A 17180-nucleotide genomic window follows, 5' to 3' on the forward strand; every position below is an offset into this window, starting at 1 on the left:
ATACGCCTGTGTGGTTGTATTTGTTTGTTTCTGTCGTTTGTATGTTGAGACAGACAAACAACACAGACATGGAAATTCTATACATCCAACCAAAAAGCCAGAAACTAAACACTTTAGAGCAATACGAAATATACAGACACACAAAAACACATCCAAATTAAATTCTCGACACACAACTCAATTCCAGAACACACACACTCTTTGACTCCACGTTACACTACACAAACACACCCCCACAGAAAACAAAACAAAATGCGCCAAGACCAACAATAACCAGTTCTGATGATGGCCAATAGCAGGCCGAAACGTGTTAACAAGGTAATATAAAATTTAACACGTGAAAGACATATAATACGTTTTCCGAAGTGATATAGTGTTAAAAGTTGTGTAATCAAGATATATTCCTAATATTCTTGTACCTAATACTATAATTTCGATTTTACCGAGTGATGTAATTTGACCGTTATTTCAATTTTTTCCAACTTTTCCTCACTCGTGTCTACATACGTTTCAGCAGCATTTGTCAGACCTCATTTGTTACCTGATTTACACATCCTAACCTCAGTTTCTACTCTTAAATGTTTATTTTGTCAGGCCTGTACCTTAAAGCGACTGATTTTACACTATTCGTGACTAGTGGAGAAATTGTATGAATGCACATAGGCTAGCTGAATGCAATTCTATAGAAACATAAAGTTTGCAGTTTAATCATCTTCTGTGTGATACTGTTCCGTCCGTAATCTGCATCGCCTTCCGTCACATCTTGGTAAGACGAGCAAGCACACATTTATGAAAGTTTGTCCCATATTGGATAGTCTTGTTCATGTCTGAACTTAGTAAAGCAGTTGGTGATATCTTCCACAACTTCGTTACTGCAGAAAGCAATGTCATGTCGGCCCGTCTTTAAAATAAATGGTTAAATTAATTGAACCAACTTTATTATTGTTGACAGGTGGATTTCGACCAGAGTCTCGGTTATGTCTACCCGCAGATGGCCTTTCTCTCACCTTCCGCAATGGGTAAGTGTGCAACTCAGTTTCTACAGAATTTAGGCCTATGTTTTCAGTTAGTAAACGCTTACCAAACATTTTGAAAGTAAGAAACAATTTCTAAAATAGTATATATTATACATTAAGGGAGAGAAACACATTATTTTCCGCGAGGTACATAATTGGAGCCGGAGGAATTTATCCTGAGGGCTACAAATGTACTGAGGGTAAAATGTGTTTCGATCCCGTGGTGTATCTACTATTTTTTTTCCAAGGCCACGACTCAATTGTCTCATTTTATTTTCCTTTATTGAAGTTTGATGGAGCTATTTTTATTGAGGGCATATGCACTGATGCAAAGGAAATGTCATAGGACGTTCTTCTGTTTATATTGATTGTATTGTTAAGATATTTTGTATGTGCATTGCTAAATGGATGGTTTTGAAGAGCCAAAATGAATAACGTAAGCTGCTAGTGAGGCAGTTTCTGGTTTACTACCGAAAAAATCCAGAAGATTATATTATGAAGGTGTAAAGGCCTAAACTAGTTTTAAAGAATGTACAAATAATGTATTCAGAAAATGTCTTGTTGGTGTATTTCACGGAAAGAGAGAAGGAATACAAGTCTTCTACGATATGGGCGCAATATTCTATGTTAAGAGTCGGCCTGGTTGGCGCAGTTAGTATAGCGCTGGCCATCTATGTCCGAGATTGCGGGTTCGATCCAGGGCCAGGTCGACTGCATTTAAGGGGAGTCTGTACAGCCATCCCAGCAATGTAAAACAGAATAATAAAAGATAAAGACCGTAATTTTAGCCTGTTACATACAATAATACTTGAAGAATAACCTCAAAAAATTTCAAATGTGTATCTTATGTAAGTCCTGAGAAACGTGCACCTAAATTAGATGAAATTTACATTGCTGGGATAGGCAGTACAGACTCCCCTTAAGTGTGCTTAAATGCGACAGGCTCATGTCAGGCATGTAAAATAACTCCTGCGGGATAAAATTCCGGCACACCGGCGACGCTGATATAACCTCGGCAGTTGCGAGAGTCGTTAAATAAAACATAACATTAACATTCTATGTTAAGAGCTTGTTTAATGGTAAATGATAACATTGATATTAGTAAACATGGAAAACTTATTGCATTGTTAAAGAGGAATTCAGTTGGATATCGTGCAAAAAAATCTAAAGTATTGTCTAGGGATGATGATCAAACTTTATTGTCGAAAGCGGATGACGACGTGTATTTGTTGGTTAAGATAATTAGTATATTATAAATGTTAAATCGCTGTAGAACATATACAGAACGTGTATTAGGGTGAGAAATACTACAGTACATTTTCTCCCTAGGGGAGAACCTAGGTAACCTAGAAACCGACATTTAGTCACGACCTTGGAAAAATGTCTAAATTTATGCAAATCATAATGAAACTATCGACGTGCTATACATATACTTCCGGGATAATCCTCTCAAATACAGTGATTCGTACGAAAAACGAACATAGACTGATGAAAGCTATGGACTACTTAATGGGCGAAGACATCCCGCTGAGATATCAAAATAAAAAATACTCGCTCGCATTAAATATTCAGTCGTCTGCTGTTATTGCATGAATCATTCGGCGGAGGAGATGGATTCGACCAGGTGCCAGCGTACGGGACCAGCGTTGCCAAACCTTTTTGCAGAAATACACTAAACGCGTTAAAAACCCGCTAAATATAGTATAAAACCCACTAAATTTTTAGATGTACATTATATATTTAAAAAATAGGCTATAAATAATTAATAAACACTTACCAAAACTACAAAAGAAGAGATTCTATATAATCATTATCATCGTCTTCTTCTTCTTCTTCTTCTTCTTTCTCAATTTCTGCCGTAGTTGTGGAAGTTGAAACACCTGCAGTTTCTGGTTTGTATGTTTCCATTGTTCCGATTTTTTAAAGTGTGTTTAGGCAAGTCAAAATCATGACAACATTTATCACACCGCCTCAGTGCAATGATATCTTTCTCCCCATTCTATTTATAATTTTGGTTTTAATTATATTCATCTGGGTAAATAGTCTTTCTACTTCTGCATTTAACCAGGGAAGACAGAGCATAGAAAGAGCGAACTCGGCTAATTTTTGAATGAGTTCATATCTGATGCATCTTTATACTGAAAAACTTTACACCAAAATCACTGTTAAAACATGGTGTGGTGCGTCACGTGTTATGTGTGATTCGGGATTTTCCCTTCACTACAGACGAGAGGAATGCTAACACAGGACAAAGTCGAGTTTAGTTGTTAAAAAAAAAACAAAAACAAATTCCCACTGATCTGAGCGCGAAAAAAAAAACTAGATTCCCACTGCCCACGGTTCAATAATTTTCTCCACCGACAGAGAGAAGAAAAAACTAAATTTAGTGGGAAAACCACCATGTTGGCAACACTGGCGGGAACTACATGGACAACCGGAAGAATCGCACTGTTCTTTACATGTTTTTTTTATTAAGAATATACCTTATGATTTTCGTCGTCGTAGTGTAGTGGTCTGAAACGTCACACTTTGGACTAGCGTTACGGAATGAACACTGATTCGAGTCTTCATGGGAACAGAAATTGTCTCATGAAATTTCAGCCAGTGTATGGAACCGATGCCCAGCTATATGAAGTTGGAAAAATATGGTAGGTTGCGAAATCTGGTTCAGCGAACCAGCTATAACGGCACTGTTCACCATAAGTTACCCTCTTACTGGTCTGATAATCGTTCATCTCTGCTAATGTATGCGAACTTTAGTCTAGTAATCAGCTGTTATAGCACCGGAGGGCGTGGAAACAGTTCTTTAATATGTGATTTCACACACAAGCGCACACGTGCAGTATATTTATTTGAATAATCATTGTCATTGTTATTAACGTTCTAATACAAACTATTTGAACTATTGAATTTATAATTGAATTAACTCCGTTTTTACACATTGTTCCGGATCGCTCCTACTGTTACCGATGAAATAGGTATTTAAATCACCTTTTTCCAGTATCTGCGTTATAAGCCAAGTTATATTTATTTTAGTAAATTTATAGGTATATTTTAAATTCAGAACACTTTTCAAATAAGGTTAAATGTATAAAAATTAAGATTTAAATAGAAATAGAATCACAGTTTCATTTGCAAAAGAATGAAATAAACCGTCACTACATTTATGTTTATAAAATTGTTACATTTCGATTGCTATAGTAACGTTAATTTAGAAACGTAACAAATCAATGCTGCTGCTGCTCAAGTTATTCTTCTGCATGTTCATGCGGCTTTCAGGCAGAGTATTTTATTTGTCGAGTTAATGTTATTGTGTCTGCAGACTCAAATCGGCGGGTTTTTTTTTTTTTTTTTTTTTTTTTAGTAATAGAATTTTCGGTTTTTCGAAAGTCTTAACAAGATTTAGAAATTTAAATGGAAGATCATTTCAAACACGTTACAAGGAACACATTATAGCCATAACCAATCTATACAACAATTCAGCCTAAGCATAACACATCATAAACTCCAATCACAACTACAGCAACACAGACACTGACATGAAAATATTACACATTCCAGCCAAAAAAACCAGAAACTTGACACTCTAAAACAATGGTCGTCAGCACTAACTGAAATGGGTAATGGGTACGCAGTGTATCGTAATATGCCTCGTCGTGTAGCAGAAAGAGGGAGAGAGCTGATAAGAGATTCATGGCTGCTGGCGGATATGCTCTCTCATATCCGTCAGCAGCCATGAATGCACCATAGTGCAATCTCTTATCAGCGGATAACAGAAGCTAACCTGAGGGTGCACTGTGCTGATGACCGCTGCTCTAGAATAATATGAAGTTTGTAAACATACAAAAACACGCTCCCAGCACATCCTGAACACTCAGCTCAATTTCAGAACACACACTCCTTTCGACACAATCATGATCATATCCCACCACAACAGAAACCAGAAGATAGCGCGGGATCTTCTCTAGGCTTTGGACAATGAATCCACTTCGAAACTAGTCACTAGTCAGCCAGGTAATTCCTCATATTAACACAGTAAAGTTATAAAGTTTATCAGTGATTATATAAGTGTATATAAAATAATGAAAAATAATAAACATAATTACATTTTCTTTAACTTAAGCAGTTTTAGATAATGAGGTCTATCTAATTAATTGTTATGTAACTGTTACACAATCATGTACTTATTATATGAACATCATATTTCAAGAAACAAATTTAAATTCCTGACTTCTTGTCTAATCCAGGAAATTTTTTCTTCTTTTTGCCGACGCTAACCTTCTTACTGTATGTCTGGCGAAATGTTGTTTCCTGCAGCAAGACGTAGTATAGCCCGCATATTATCATCTGATAATCTTGTCTTAGTTTTGGTTTTGTGGAGTTCATAAGTGAGAAAAATTTCCCATATACGTACTGCCAATATAGAAATAAATTGCGCCGCAAATCTTCGTATCCCTGGAGATATTTAAAGATTTAAAACTTTGTAAAATGCAAGAAGAACTTTATGATCATAATGTGTCTTTGCTGGTGCATCACTGTTGAAGTCAGTAATTTCTAATGGAAGACCCGAATTGGCAAACATCCCATTGAAGTAATTTTTTCGGGACAGCAAAGAACTATATAGGGTTGCAATATAAGAATACTGAATAACTGTATGAATAAAAAACGCAGCTTAGAGTCGGACTTTAGAGATTCTTTTTCACAGAATGGTAGCCTATGCAAACCATAACATATGTGAGGTAAAAAGTCGAATTCGGTAAATTTTTGACTTGAGATGTTTGTCAATTCAGGTATTCAATTGTAACTTTGATGGCATATTTTCTAGGATTGATGAGTAGGATCATAAAACAAATCCAAATCGGGCTGGAGTAGGTCAATATTTTTAAATTGCCTATCGAACTCTCTTCCGAGATTGTTTAAAACGGTGCAGTATTTGTCACTGTTGGGCATTGAGTTCAATGACTGAAGACATTGAAATTATAAAAATTATGCTGTGAGATCTGTGACATCCTTAATATAATCTTCCTCTGAAAGCTTTTAACATTATCTATCAAGTCCCAGATTAATTAATTCTTTCCTTGAAATCTCAAATTTAAAACGTTCAGATTCTCAGATATATCCTTCAGAAAGTTACGTTTCTGTCTTTGTTTTTTCCTACCGTGAATTCTGGTAAATATTCACACAATTCAGAACACGTTGATAGAACTTTACCTTGGGTTATGGGGTTAGGTATAGCTTACAGCAGTAAAATTTTTGGAAATATTCAACATTTTTTCTCCATTGCTGTATCTTGTACAATAATGAAAATTGGTATGTGTAAAACACTGTCCTTCTGCTATATGTAAAAAAAAAATATATTTGTACGATTTATAAAAAAATATTTATATTTTTTTTTTCAAAATTCAAAATGGTGGCAGTTCACTATGGAGTGATGAAGCGTTTCCCTCATAACTCTTAAACTTGTTAACTTTTTCACGTTCTCTCTCTTTTATTTTATTGCTTAAACTCATATTTACAATATAATGCTCTTTCAACTTCATTCCTCAATAAATAATATTTTTTTTTTATTTTGTGTTAGAAGTAAATACTGATATTTGACCATTTTTAAAATTAATTTATTTTTATCAGACAATCTATCAAAGGTAGAGAAGTAATCTTGCATCATATTGTAGATATGACATGTATAAATACACACAAAAGATTTCATTGCAGAATATTGGATAGTTTTTGAGTTATATAGGAAACGGTTCATCACTACACAGTGAAATGAATTTTGAAAAAAAAAAAAAAAATGTAAATAATTTTTTAAATCGTAAAAATATATATATTTTTTTCGTATAGCAGAAGGACAGTGTTTTACACATACTAATTTTCATTATTGTACAAGACACAGTAATGGAGGAAAAAATGTTGAATATTTCCAAAATTTTACTACCGTAAGCTGTACCTAACACCTTAACCAAAGAACATCGCAATGGTAAGGAACGTCATCAAAGTGATAATCTATGGGCGACAATCTGGCCTATTTTAGACACAACTCGTAGCTGACATGAAACGAGTCTACGATATTAGCAACACACGCTTTGTTTGTACTTCATTCTGTAAAAATAAATACAATGCAGTGAGGAAGATGCTCTACAGCACCTCTAGACATAATGTTTCCTAATATTTAATGTCAATAAAAAACAACACAATTTGAATACATTCGTGCGGTAAGGCACTGTACTATCATTAAAGGTAGGAATTCATACCACAACATGAGGATATTAGGTTAGTTGTGCTTAGACTGTCGTTACGTCATGAATGACGTGAAGCCTGAGGTAAAGCCAGGTTACAACGGAAATGTATTGTGTATCGCACCAATTGAATGGGGATACGTTTCCCGTGCGTAGGGTTCAGCGTTGTGCTCCGGCAATTGGTTTGTTTACATTGCACTTCGATTCCTTGATTGTTTAACCACATGAAGGTACAATCTCATTTCGCTTATACCAGGGCAGAGTTCCCTAACATGCACATGCATTCCTAGCTACGCCCACTTTCTCTTTCAACAACGAACAGTCTATGCATATCTAACCTTGTAGTCTGTGTGGATAAATTCCTATCTTTAACTATCACCTTTACTGTTTAACTTCAGTCTAGAATATGCCATTAGGAAAGTCCATGAAAAAAGACAGAACTGAACGTGTTACATCAACTGCTTGTTTATGCGGATGATGTGAATATGTTAGGAGAAAATCCACAAACTATTAGGGAAAACACGGGAATTTTACTCGTACAAAGTAATGTGATAGATTTTAAAGTAAATCCTAAAAAAACAAAGTGTATGATTATGTCTTGTGACCAGAACATAGGCTAGTACGAAATGGAAATATGAAAATGGAAAATTTAACCTTTGAAGAGGTTGAAAATTTTTGGAGCAACAGTAACAAATATAAATGACATTCGAGAGGAAATCAGCTGTTGTTTATAGGGATGACGTGAATATGTTAGGAGAAAATCCACAAACTATTAGGAAAAACACGGGAATTTTACTTGAAACAAGTAATGTGATAGGTTTGAAAGTAAATCCTAACAAAAAAAAAAAAAAACAACACAAATTATATGATTATGTCTCGTGACCAGAACATAGTAGGGAATGGAAATATAAAAATTGGAAATTTATTCTTTGAAAAGGCATAAAAATTTAATTACCTTGGAGCAACAGTAACAAATACAAATGGCAGTCGGGAGGAAATTAAACGCGGAATAAATATGGGAGATTCCTCCTATTATTCGACTGAGAAGCTTACAGTATATAATGTTGCTTTCAAGCAGGAATTTTTATGGTTATGAATTTCATTCTCTGAACGACTAATATAATATCACCGTCTTCTGTGGCCGAATTAACAGAACTACATTATATTGGTCTGAAGTGACAACACTTTCCTAAACATAATTACAGTACTGTAGTTTTGTTAAGTCGGCCACAGAAGACGGTGATATTATGTCAGTCAAACAGAGAATGAAATTCATGGCCGTAAAAATGCTCTTGAAAGCAACATCATAGAAGTAGCAAAATTTGGTTTGTTATATTGAATTACGAGCATTTCAACGTTACAATTGCTTGGTTGTTAAAAAATGTGTATATGATAACGTTATGCAATTTGTGTTCTTTTGTTTTGTGTGTTTTTGGAAAATATAATTTCAGTTAATGCTCCGCCATAAATGTTGTAACTACAGTAAAACCTTGTGCATCACTCGTGTTTATCGTACGGCTCGTCCTCCCCCCCCCCACACGTTACCTGCACTTTGTTTATTTTTCACTGTGCCTAAACGAGACGCTCTACTGTATTTCCATCGGCGTAGTTAGGCTGCACTTTGTGTGTGGATTCGATTTCCTTTTAGGCTGATTGTCTGACTGTACTTTTGCGAGGTTTTCCTTTCAGGTGAGCGCAGGGTTAGAATTGACGAGGGGATGCCAGGCATCGTCGTCCCCTTGAGTATCCGGTGTCCCCTGATGAAAAGGTATTATTTGCTTTTGCTAGGGATAACATTTCTCCCCTTAGAGTGCCTAATGTATAGTTTCTGTATTTTATATAGCCTACTGCAACAAATAACGATTCTCTTTCTTTATGTGTGAGTTGAGCACGACAACAATATGAGTCAGCTAACATTGCTAATTAATATGGACAGAATTTTTTATCGACAATTAAAATGATAATGTCCCCCAGGGAGAAAATATTGAATTCACACCCTGAATGAAAGTCAGATAATCCTGCGATTACGAATTTTCGGCCTTATCTCGCCAAATATCAACACGCTATTACCAAATCCATCTACGCTAAATAACCTCGTATTTGATAAACCATCGTTAAATAACCGAGTAAAAATAGGCGTATTTATGATGAAAAATTACGTTTCATTTAATGACTTTATGATTGCAGTCGCTTCTCAAATAGATTTTCGCAATGACGCATTGAAATATTATATCACAGATATGTATCTTTCGTGTCTTATGCAGTAGCCAACTCTATGCGTAGAGAGTTCTGTGTTTTTTAAACCTTAATTCTTCATACACATGCAGTAGACACAATCTGAAGTCTCGTTGACTCGATACGGCGCGGCGCCAGGTTTCTGTCAGACAATCGCAGAACATCACGTAGGCAACGGACAATTATCCACGACGGGACTAGTAAATTTACACTCTTTCTTGAATAAATTGTGGAATTTAATAACCAAACTGCAGCAGTACTTGCCATGTTCCAGCTATAAAATGCTACAGTTCATGTTTATAAAACTGAAATCAGTCCAAAGCCATTGCATTCTAAGGGTTGTAAGAAATTAAAGAGTTGCTACGTAAGAAACTGTTCATGTTTTATCTTTCTTATTTACCTCGCGTGTTAGTCACATTCCATAAAGAATACTGTGATATAAAAAACTAGAAAATCAAAGAGTTAAATGTTGAAATACAACATCTTCATTAGTTTTCCTTTAGGCCTACTTGACACAATAAGAAAATAGTGGTATGGAAGAAATATATATTTCGAGATGTGAGGGAATACAAATTTTCTGTATCTCTGTTGCCGAAAAGGGACATGGTCTCTGTCTATCTGTCTATGTCACTTTCATGATGATGTTCAGTTTATTTTCACTCTTGCTCATTTGCTGTAGATCGACACGTGAGAGAATAAATTTTGTGTTGCTATTCCTAGCTGTTCCAAAACTTGATTTCTTGCACGCTCACCTTTATTACAACATGTAAATGCAACCAGTACTGCAATACTTACAGTATACTAGTTTGACAAGTCTGAAATACTTTCAATACGAGTTGTGCGACATCACATTCTTAGTCATAATGTGCCAACATTGAACAAGTTTATCTATATATATATAATTTGAACTGGTAATGGAAATTACGGGAAAACGGCTGAACGGATTTTAATAAATGACTCCTCATTTTGAAGCTTGGAACCTAATGTTTTTCAGAAAAATAGCCGTTTTCAGTGAAATATCAATTTTCCTACATCATTTTCCTATTTTTCAAAATCTATCTGTCGTCAGTTCTGAGAAATATGGCTTTTCAGAATAAAACAAAACACAAACACACTACAATAAACAATAGGATATTACACGAAGGCCATGACCTGCTGGACTGCTGAACTTGTAAACATTTATATGGTTAAGTACTCTTTGTCCCTTGTGGCAGCTCACGAATAGTGAGAAGATTTCTAAATTTCATTTAGAGCTCAAATTCATTGGTTATTAAAATCTTCAAAACTTACTAAACATAATTCCCAGGTCTGATTCTGCGGTATGTAATTTACTGAGTACAGCTGTGTATTGGACATTAAATGTACACAATTTGAGGTGGTTTGATGACATTATTACCATTAGAAATGATATATTATTATAGTTAATGCCATGAGATGACTATTTTTCATTAATTATACTTATTAGTGCTATATTGATGATATAAAAGTGCAACGTTTTGGGGTTATGCAAGTAGATGTAGAGAATATCTTAAATTAGATCTTCATGTCTATAATTTACTGAGTGGGGGCTGTGTAGTAAATATAACTACAAAAATTAAGTAAGATAATAATATTGTTATTAAAAATCAAATATTTTTATAGTTATTATTCTAGTGGGGTTAGGTCTTTTTCATATATTTAATGGCGGTATGGTCATTCTCTTCAGTATTGGCTCGAGAGAGCGCAAAAATTACAGTTCCTAAGGAAAGACCAAAAGGTATTACTACTGATAAAATAAGAGGCCTACAAGATTTTGTAGTCTCCCGATCATCTCAGCAAGTTCTCTTAGCAGGATAAAATGATTTTACTCTCTACATTTCAAGGTAGTTTACGAAACATGCAGCAGCTATACAAGATGCTATGTCTATTGCTCGAAAGCATAGCAAACTTGACATTTTTTTTTTAACTTTCACCTACAATCCGCAATGACCTGAAATAACTATTTTTATACTGCTTTACTCCCACATGAAAAACCGACTGATCGTCCTGACATTGTTACTTGCGTTTTCGCGCTCAAACTAAAAAACTGAAGGTGTATAGATTCAAGAAAAAGTATTTGGCATAAAAAAACCATTCAGAGGGAGTATGTTTCATTATTATGAAAGCAAATAACTTTCAGAATGTCTGGTATTCTTCATTGACAATAAATCTGAAAAATGTTTATTTGAACGTCTAATGAACTTAGTTCGCAGCAAATGGTGCACAAGCCAGTAGTATAATTATAAATGCACGTTTAACATGAGTTTAATATAGCAATTCCTTTGTTTTTTTAGAACTTTGAACATGTATTTATATTAGGCGATTGTCAAGATAACCATGACTAGACCATGATAACCACGTGACTCCAATTCGTGCCGAAGCCTGTCTTTCTCGTTAGTCATGTACGAGTTGGAAATGACGTAGCACCCAACAGACTAGTAACCTAACAACCAAACCTTGAATTAATGGACCTTTACCAAAGTCTACAAATGCATTGATTACTTATTGATTTTAATGTGAAATGTGCTTTTGACATGTTGTTAACATTAAGAACCGATTCAATTTAAAGAGATAGTTGATCGTAACATTGAATAATCGCATCATAAGCTTGCTGGAGATATACATTTTTAGATTTCTCAAGAAAATATGCTAATAACACAGTCTCACTGGTATGAATGTTAACTTTTTTCACCTAAACACTACTTTTGAAAAACATTGTAAGCTACTTCATATCTTTTCTTTGATTTTTCCGGTAAAAGTGATGCACATGCCAGATCCACAGCTTCTTCATTACCAATCTCACTCATTTTTACAATATTTTAGTCAAATTTTAATGCTTTGGAAGTTTAATTTTCATTTATCTCCAAATTCATTTTTGTGATTTATGTCCCTTTACCCAAACAACACAGAATTGTTCTTCCTCTGACACATGTCGTCAAGTGAGATGTACTGCCTGATAATATATGTACATATCAGCCAGAACCTCAATCAGAGGCAATAATTAGGTTATTTCCAATTTTCAAAAATTTTGTTTGACATGAAATGAGCATTGTTCATTCTCCGTTTTCTAACACAGTTTAAACACAGAAAGTAAATGGTATATCATCTGTATTTTTTCTCATGAGTTTAAAGAACAATGGTACATGACAATGACCGTCAAGAAGCACATGAAGGTGTTGCTGGGAGCAACGAAACTTATTGTGTACTCCCTGCTGAATGCAGTGTTGCACGATCTTATAATTAATGTATTTTAAAATGGACGTTTTTCTGAAAACTATTCAAAACATAACAAACTGGTATTTGACTTTTTTGTTGCTCTTTACTGAAGGAATCATCTACCAGAATTAATAACATTACTTACGGTCCAGCCTGTATAAACAAAGTTTGTCTATATTGAGAAAAATTAATTTTCAGAATTTTTTTTTTTTTATTCATCTGAAAATTTACAGATACGAGGTATCACTTCTTAGCCATCGATGTGTCATTTTGTTTGAAATAATTTTGTTTTTGATATTCACTTATATTTTATTCTCCACACACACTTCATTATTTTTTTTTGCGAATTTTATTATATTTGAATGTGATAGAAGTATTCAAGAAAAGATTAAACTTTCTTGTTCAAAATTGTTATTAATTTGAATGACTACTTTTTGTTTTAATAAGTTCATTTTCAACATTAGGCTTTAAGAGCTACATTATGCATACTTACTTACAAATAGCCTTTAAGGAATCCGAAAGTTCATTGCCGCCCTCACATAAGCCCGCAATCGGTCCCTATCCTGTGCAAGATTAATCCAGTCTGTATCATCATATCCCACCTCCCTGAAATCAATTTTAATATTATCTTCCCATCTATGTCTCGGCCTCCCCAAAGGTCTATTTCCCTCCTGTCTCCCAACTAAAACTCTATATGCATTTCTGGATTCGCCCATACGTGCTACATGTCCTGCCCATCTCAAACGTCTGAATTTAATGTTCCTAATTATGTGAGATGGAAAATATAATACGTGCAGTTCTCCGTTGTGTAACTTTTTCCATTCTCTTGTAATTTCATCCCTCTTAGCCCCAAATATTTTCCTAAGAACCTTATTCTCAAATACCCTTAATTTCTGTTCCTCTCTCAAAGTGAGAGTTCAAGTCTCACAACCATACAGAACAACTGGTAATATAACTGTTTTATAAATTCTAACTTTCAGATTTTTTGACAGCAGACTAGATGACAAAAGCTTCTCAATCAAATAAAAACAAGCATTTCCCATATTTATTATGCGTTTAATTCCCTCCCGAGTGTCATTTATATTTGAAGAGTCCACTGCAAGAATGATGGATGTCACTTTCTTGTCGAAAATGAACCAAGACTGTCAATGCATAGCTTAAGATATATAGAATGTACATAGAGAGTTATATGGCATTAACACTGATAGTCATTGTCCAGTAATGATCGGAAAATCACAGCTAAGCTTTGAGTGCTAAGCATTTCAAATTTTCAATTGCTTCTCCTGCAAAATGTATTCCAAATGACATCCATCATTCTTGCAGTGGACTCTTCATTTGGTAGTGTTTCTCCGAGATATTTGAATTTTTCCACCTCTTCGAAGGATAAATCTCCAATTTTTGTATTTAGATTTCGTACAATATTCTGGTTACGAGACATAATCATATACTTTGTCTTTTCAGGATTTACTTCCAAATCTATCGCTTTACTTGCTTCAAGTAAAATTCCGTGTTTTCCCTAATCGTTTGTGGATTTTCTGCTAACATATTCACGCCATCCACATAGGCAAGAAGCTGATGTAACCCGTTCAATTTCAAACCCTGTCTGTTATCCTGAACTTTCCTAATGGCATATTCCAGAGTGAAGTTAAAAAGTAACAAAATTACTTGCCCTGTAACAACATTGGGCGAAATTGGGTATTTGTTTATGGGCTTTGTGATGGAGATGTTGAAACTGCTCGTAGAGAATACCTTCGATGGCTTCCTAACCGAAGAGTTCACGTGTTTATAACAAACTGGTTGAGACTGGTACAGTTCCCAGCAGTTGTCTTTCTTCTGTAAGTGCAAATGAACAATCTATGCAAGAAGTATGAGGCTTTCTTCGTTCGATAGATCGTAGTCCTACAACAAGCACACGAAAAAACTTCATAAGCCTATACAAACAGGTAGACCACTTTTGCTGCATCAGAAATGTTAAAAGCTTCTATTTCTGTCATCTCCAAATCGATTTTTTTTCAGTAACGCAATACTTTCTTTCTACGTGGTACGTAGGCTGTATTGAGGAAGCATGCCTATAAATATATATGTGCACATCCAGGGGCGTAAGCAAGAGAAGTTACCGGGTTTGAACCCCCCCCCCCCTTGAACTTTTTGAAAAAAATTACATATTTAGATTTGAGTATTTTTATCCATAATCGTTTTCACTTCTCTAATTTTTCACTGTCAGAGTAACAAAATCTACATCATAAGACATAGTCCTCCTACTCCTCCTTCAATATAATCCCTGTGCTTGGTGCTGTAGTAGCCTACGTTCGAATCATAACAATTCTGTCTTTATTATAGAGAGACCTACCACCAGAGACCGGCAAACCCTCTTTCAAGCCTGCCCATACCCGTTTTACTTCGTGAGTGGGTACCGGTCGCCTGTCTTCAACCTTCCCTCACAAGCAGACAGGCAGTGTCGTTGCACGTGACGTCAAACAGTCCTATTAGTGACCCGAAAGGATTGTTATGTTTTACCGACCTTCGCCAGACTGTGCTGCTTTCAGATGCATGATAAATATCAACCAAGTCATTCAAAGCTCACAGGAAGGGTACAGATATAGACAAATTACTGAAAACTTAATTTGTTGTCTTCTGAAACGTACCCTTAATAAATACAAAGAAAACTATTTCTCATCAGCATAATATCTATTATATGCCAACAGTTATTATAAATTACTTGCACTTTCCTTTTCATCATAGTAATATAAATTTAATGCGAACCCTTCAAACTTTCAGCTTCATAAATAAAAATAAAACTGTCCCTCAGAAGTTAAATAGCAAATCAATATTTTGAAGAACGAAAAAGTGTTTTACATTTTACAGGTTTTCATGAGGCTTTTAATTGTTGATAAAGGAAAAGTTAAAACGGAATATGTTCCTATAATAGTTGTATTCATAATAATTGTTACCAATATCTCTTCTCTTCTCTTCTCTTCTCTTCTCTTCTCTTCTCTCCTCTCCTCTCCTCTCCTCTCCTCTCCTCTCCTCTCCTCTCCTCTCCTCTCCTCTCCTCTCCTCTCCTCTCCTCTCCTCTCCTCTCCTCTCTTCTCTTCTCTTCTCTTCTCTTCTCTTCTCTTCTCTTCTCTTCTCTTCTCTTCTCTTCTCTTCTCTTCTCTTCTCTTCTCTTCTCTTCTCTTCTCTTCTCTTCTCAACTGTCACAAGTTACGAAATGTTACTATTTTGTTGAGTCAGATACGCTATGCAGAATTATGAAATGTATAATAATATTGTCTTATTATTTTATGAATTCTGTAGGGCAATAAATTGTGAAACTGTGTCTCTTTAATCAAGAATTAGGGCCTATCTGCCGTTATTTCTTGAGTCAGATACACTTTGCAGAAAAATGAAATATACAATATTTATCTTACTATTTTATGAAATTCTGTAGTGCAATCAATTGTAAAACTATATTTCTTTAATCAAGAATTTTGTGCCGTGTTGGACCAGAAAATAATGATTTTTTGAAGTGACTAAATAGCTAACGAACTTAGATTTCAAACTAGTACTGTTTCACCTTAACCAGCGCAGATTGGCTTCCGTGAATGCAAGTTACTCTACCTTATAATACGAGCAAACAGACAGGCTTTCTAGGGTCCCGCCTGGACTGAACTTATAAAACCCGGGCTGAATGGGTTCAGTCTTAAAAGTTAACTTGCTTTGTAGCTTCACCGGAACCCAAGCCTGACGGCAGGCAGTTACGGGCGTAAGTATTGTCTGATTTGCCGGTGTCTATCTACCACCTAGTACCGACCTTGTAACAAAATTAATCTTACACAATATGAAGTTTAACCTGTGAAACATATTAAAAAGGTTGTTGTGACAGTTGTGCACTGCAGATATTAAATATTGGGCAGTGTCTATTTTTTATCACCCATCCGTTAGAGTTCTGACTTCATTGCGAAATGTTCGTTTAACGTTGAGTTCATTTGACAGTACTTCACATCATTTTGGATTCTTTGATATGTCTAAGCGATCATAAAGTTCAATTTTATAAATTTTTTTAGCAAAACGTCGCATAGCGATTCTCGCGAGGTTAGTGAAAATTTTTCTTTGCAGCCGCAGCGTCACGATGTTGTCGTGAACGTTCTTCCTGGAGCTAGTTTCACATCCTTCTGTGAAAACTCAGCTCAAAATAATAATAATAATAATAATAATAATAATAATAATAATAATAATAATAATAATACACAAAATTTAAAATACCAATAATGTAAATTGTAAACAGTTTTAATAATGGACCCCCCCCCCTTGGCAAAATTCTGCGTACTTCACTGGCACAAGCCACCGCGCAGCTCTGTCGGCTAAGGCGCCTGCCTGCCGATCCGGAGTTGCGTTCGGGCGCGGGTTCGATTCCCGCTTGGGCTGATTACCTGGTTGGGTTTTTCCGAGGTTTTCCCCAACCGTAAGGCAAATGTCA

General features: G+C 35.3%; 1 protein-coding gene across 7 annotated transcripts in view; it reads left to right on the plus strand.

Moving 5' to 3' along the window:
• Positions 1 to 17180, plus strand: part of LOC138700190 (ras guanyl-releasing protein 3-like) — a 615134-nt gene that overhangs the window by 376671 nt on the left and 221283 nt on the right. For all 7 annotated transcript variants that reach the window (XR_011332295.1, XM_069826618.1, XM_069826616.1 and 4 more), the window contains one exon: positions 953 to 1019. Coding sequence is in view for 6 of the 7 variants with exons in the window: in XM_069826620.1 (XP_069682721.1) it covers positions 953 to 1019 (67 nt within the window). In the remaining variant the exon portion in view is untranslated. The remainder of the gene's footprint in view (positions 1 to 952; positions 1020 to 17180) is intronic.

This window comes from Periplaneta americana, chromosome 5 (assembly GCF_040183065.1).
Source record: "Periplaneta americana isolate PAMFEO1 chromosome 5, P.americana_PAMFEO1_priV1, whole genome shotgun sequence".
NCBI lineage: Eukaryota > Metazoa > Arthropoda > Insecta > Blattodea > Blattidae > Periplaneta > Periplaneta americana.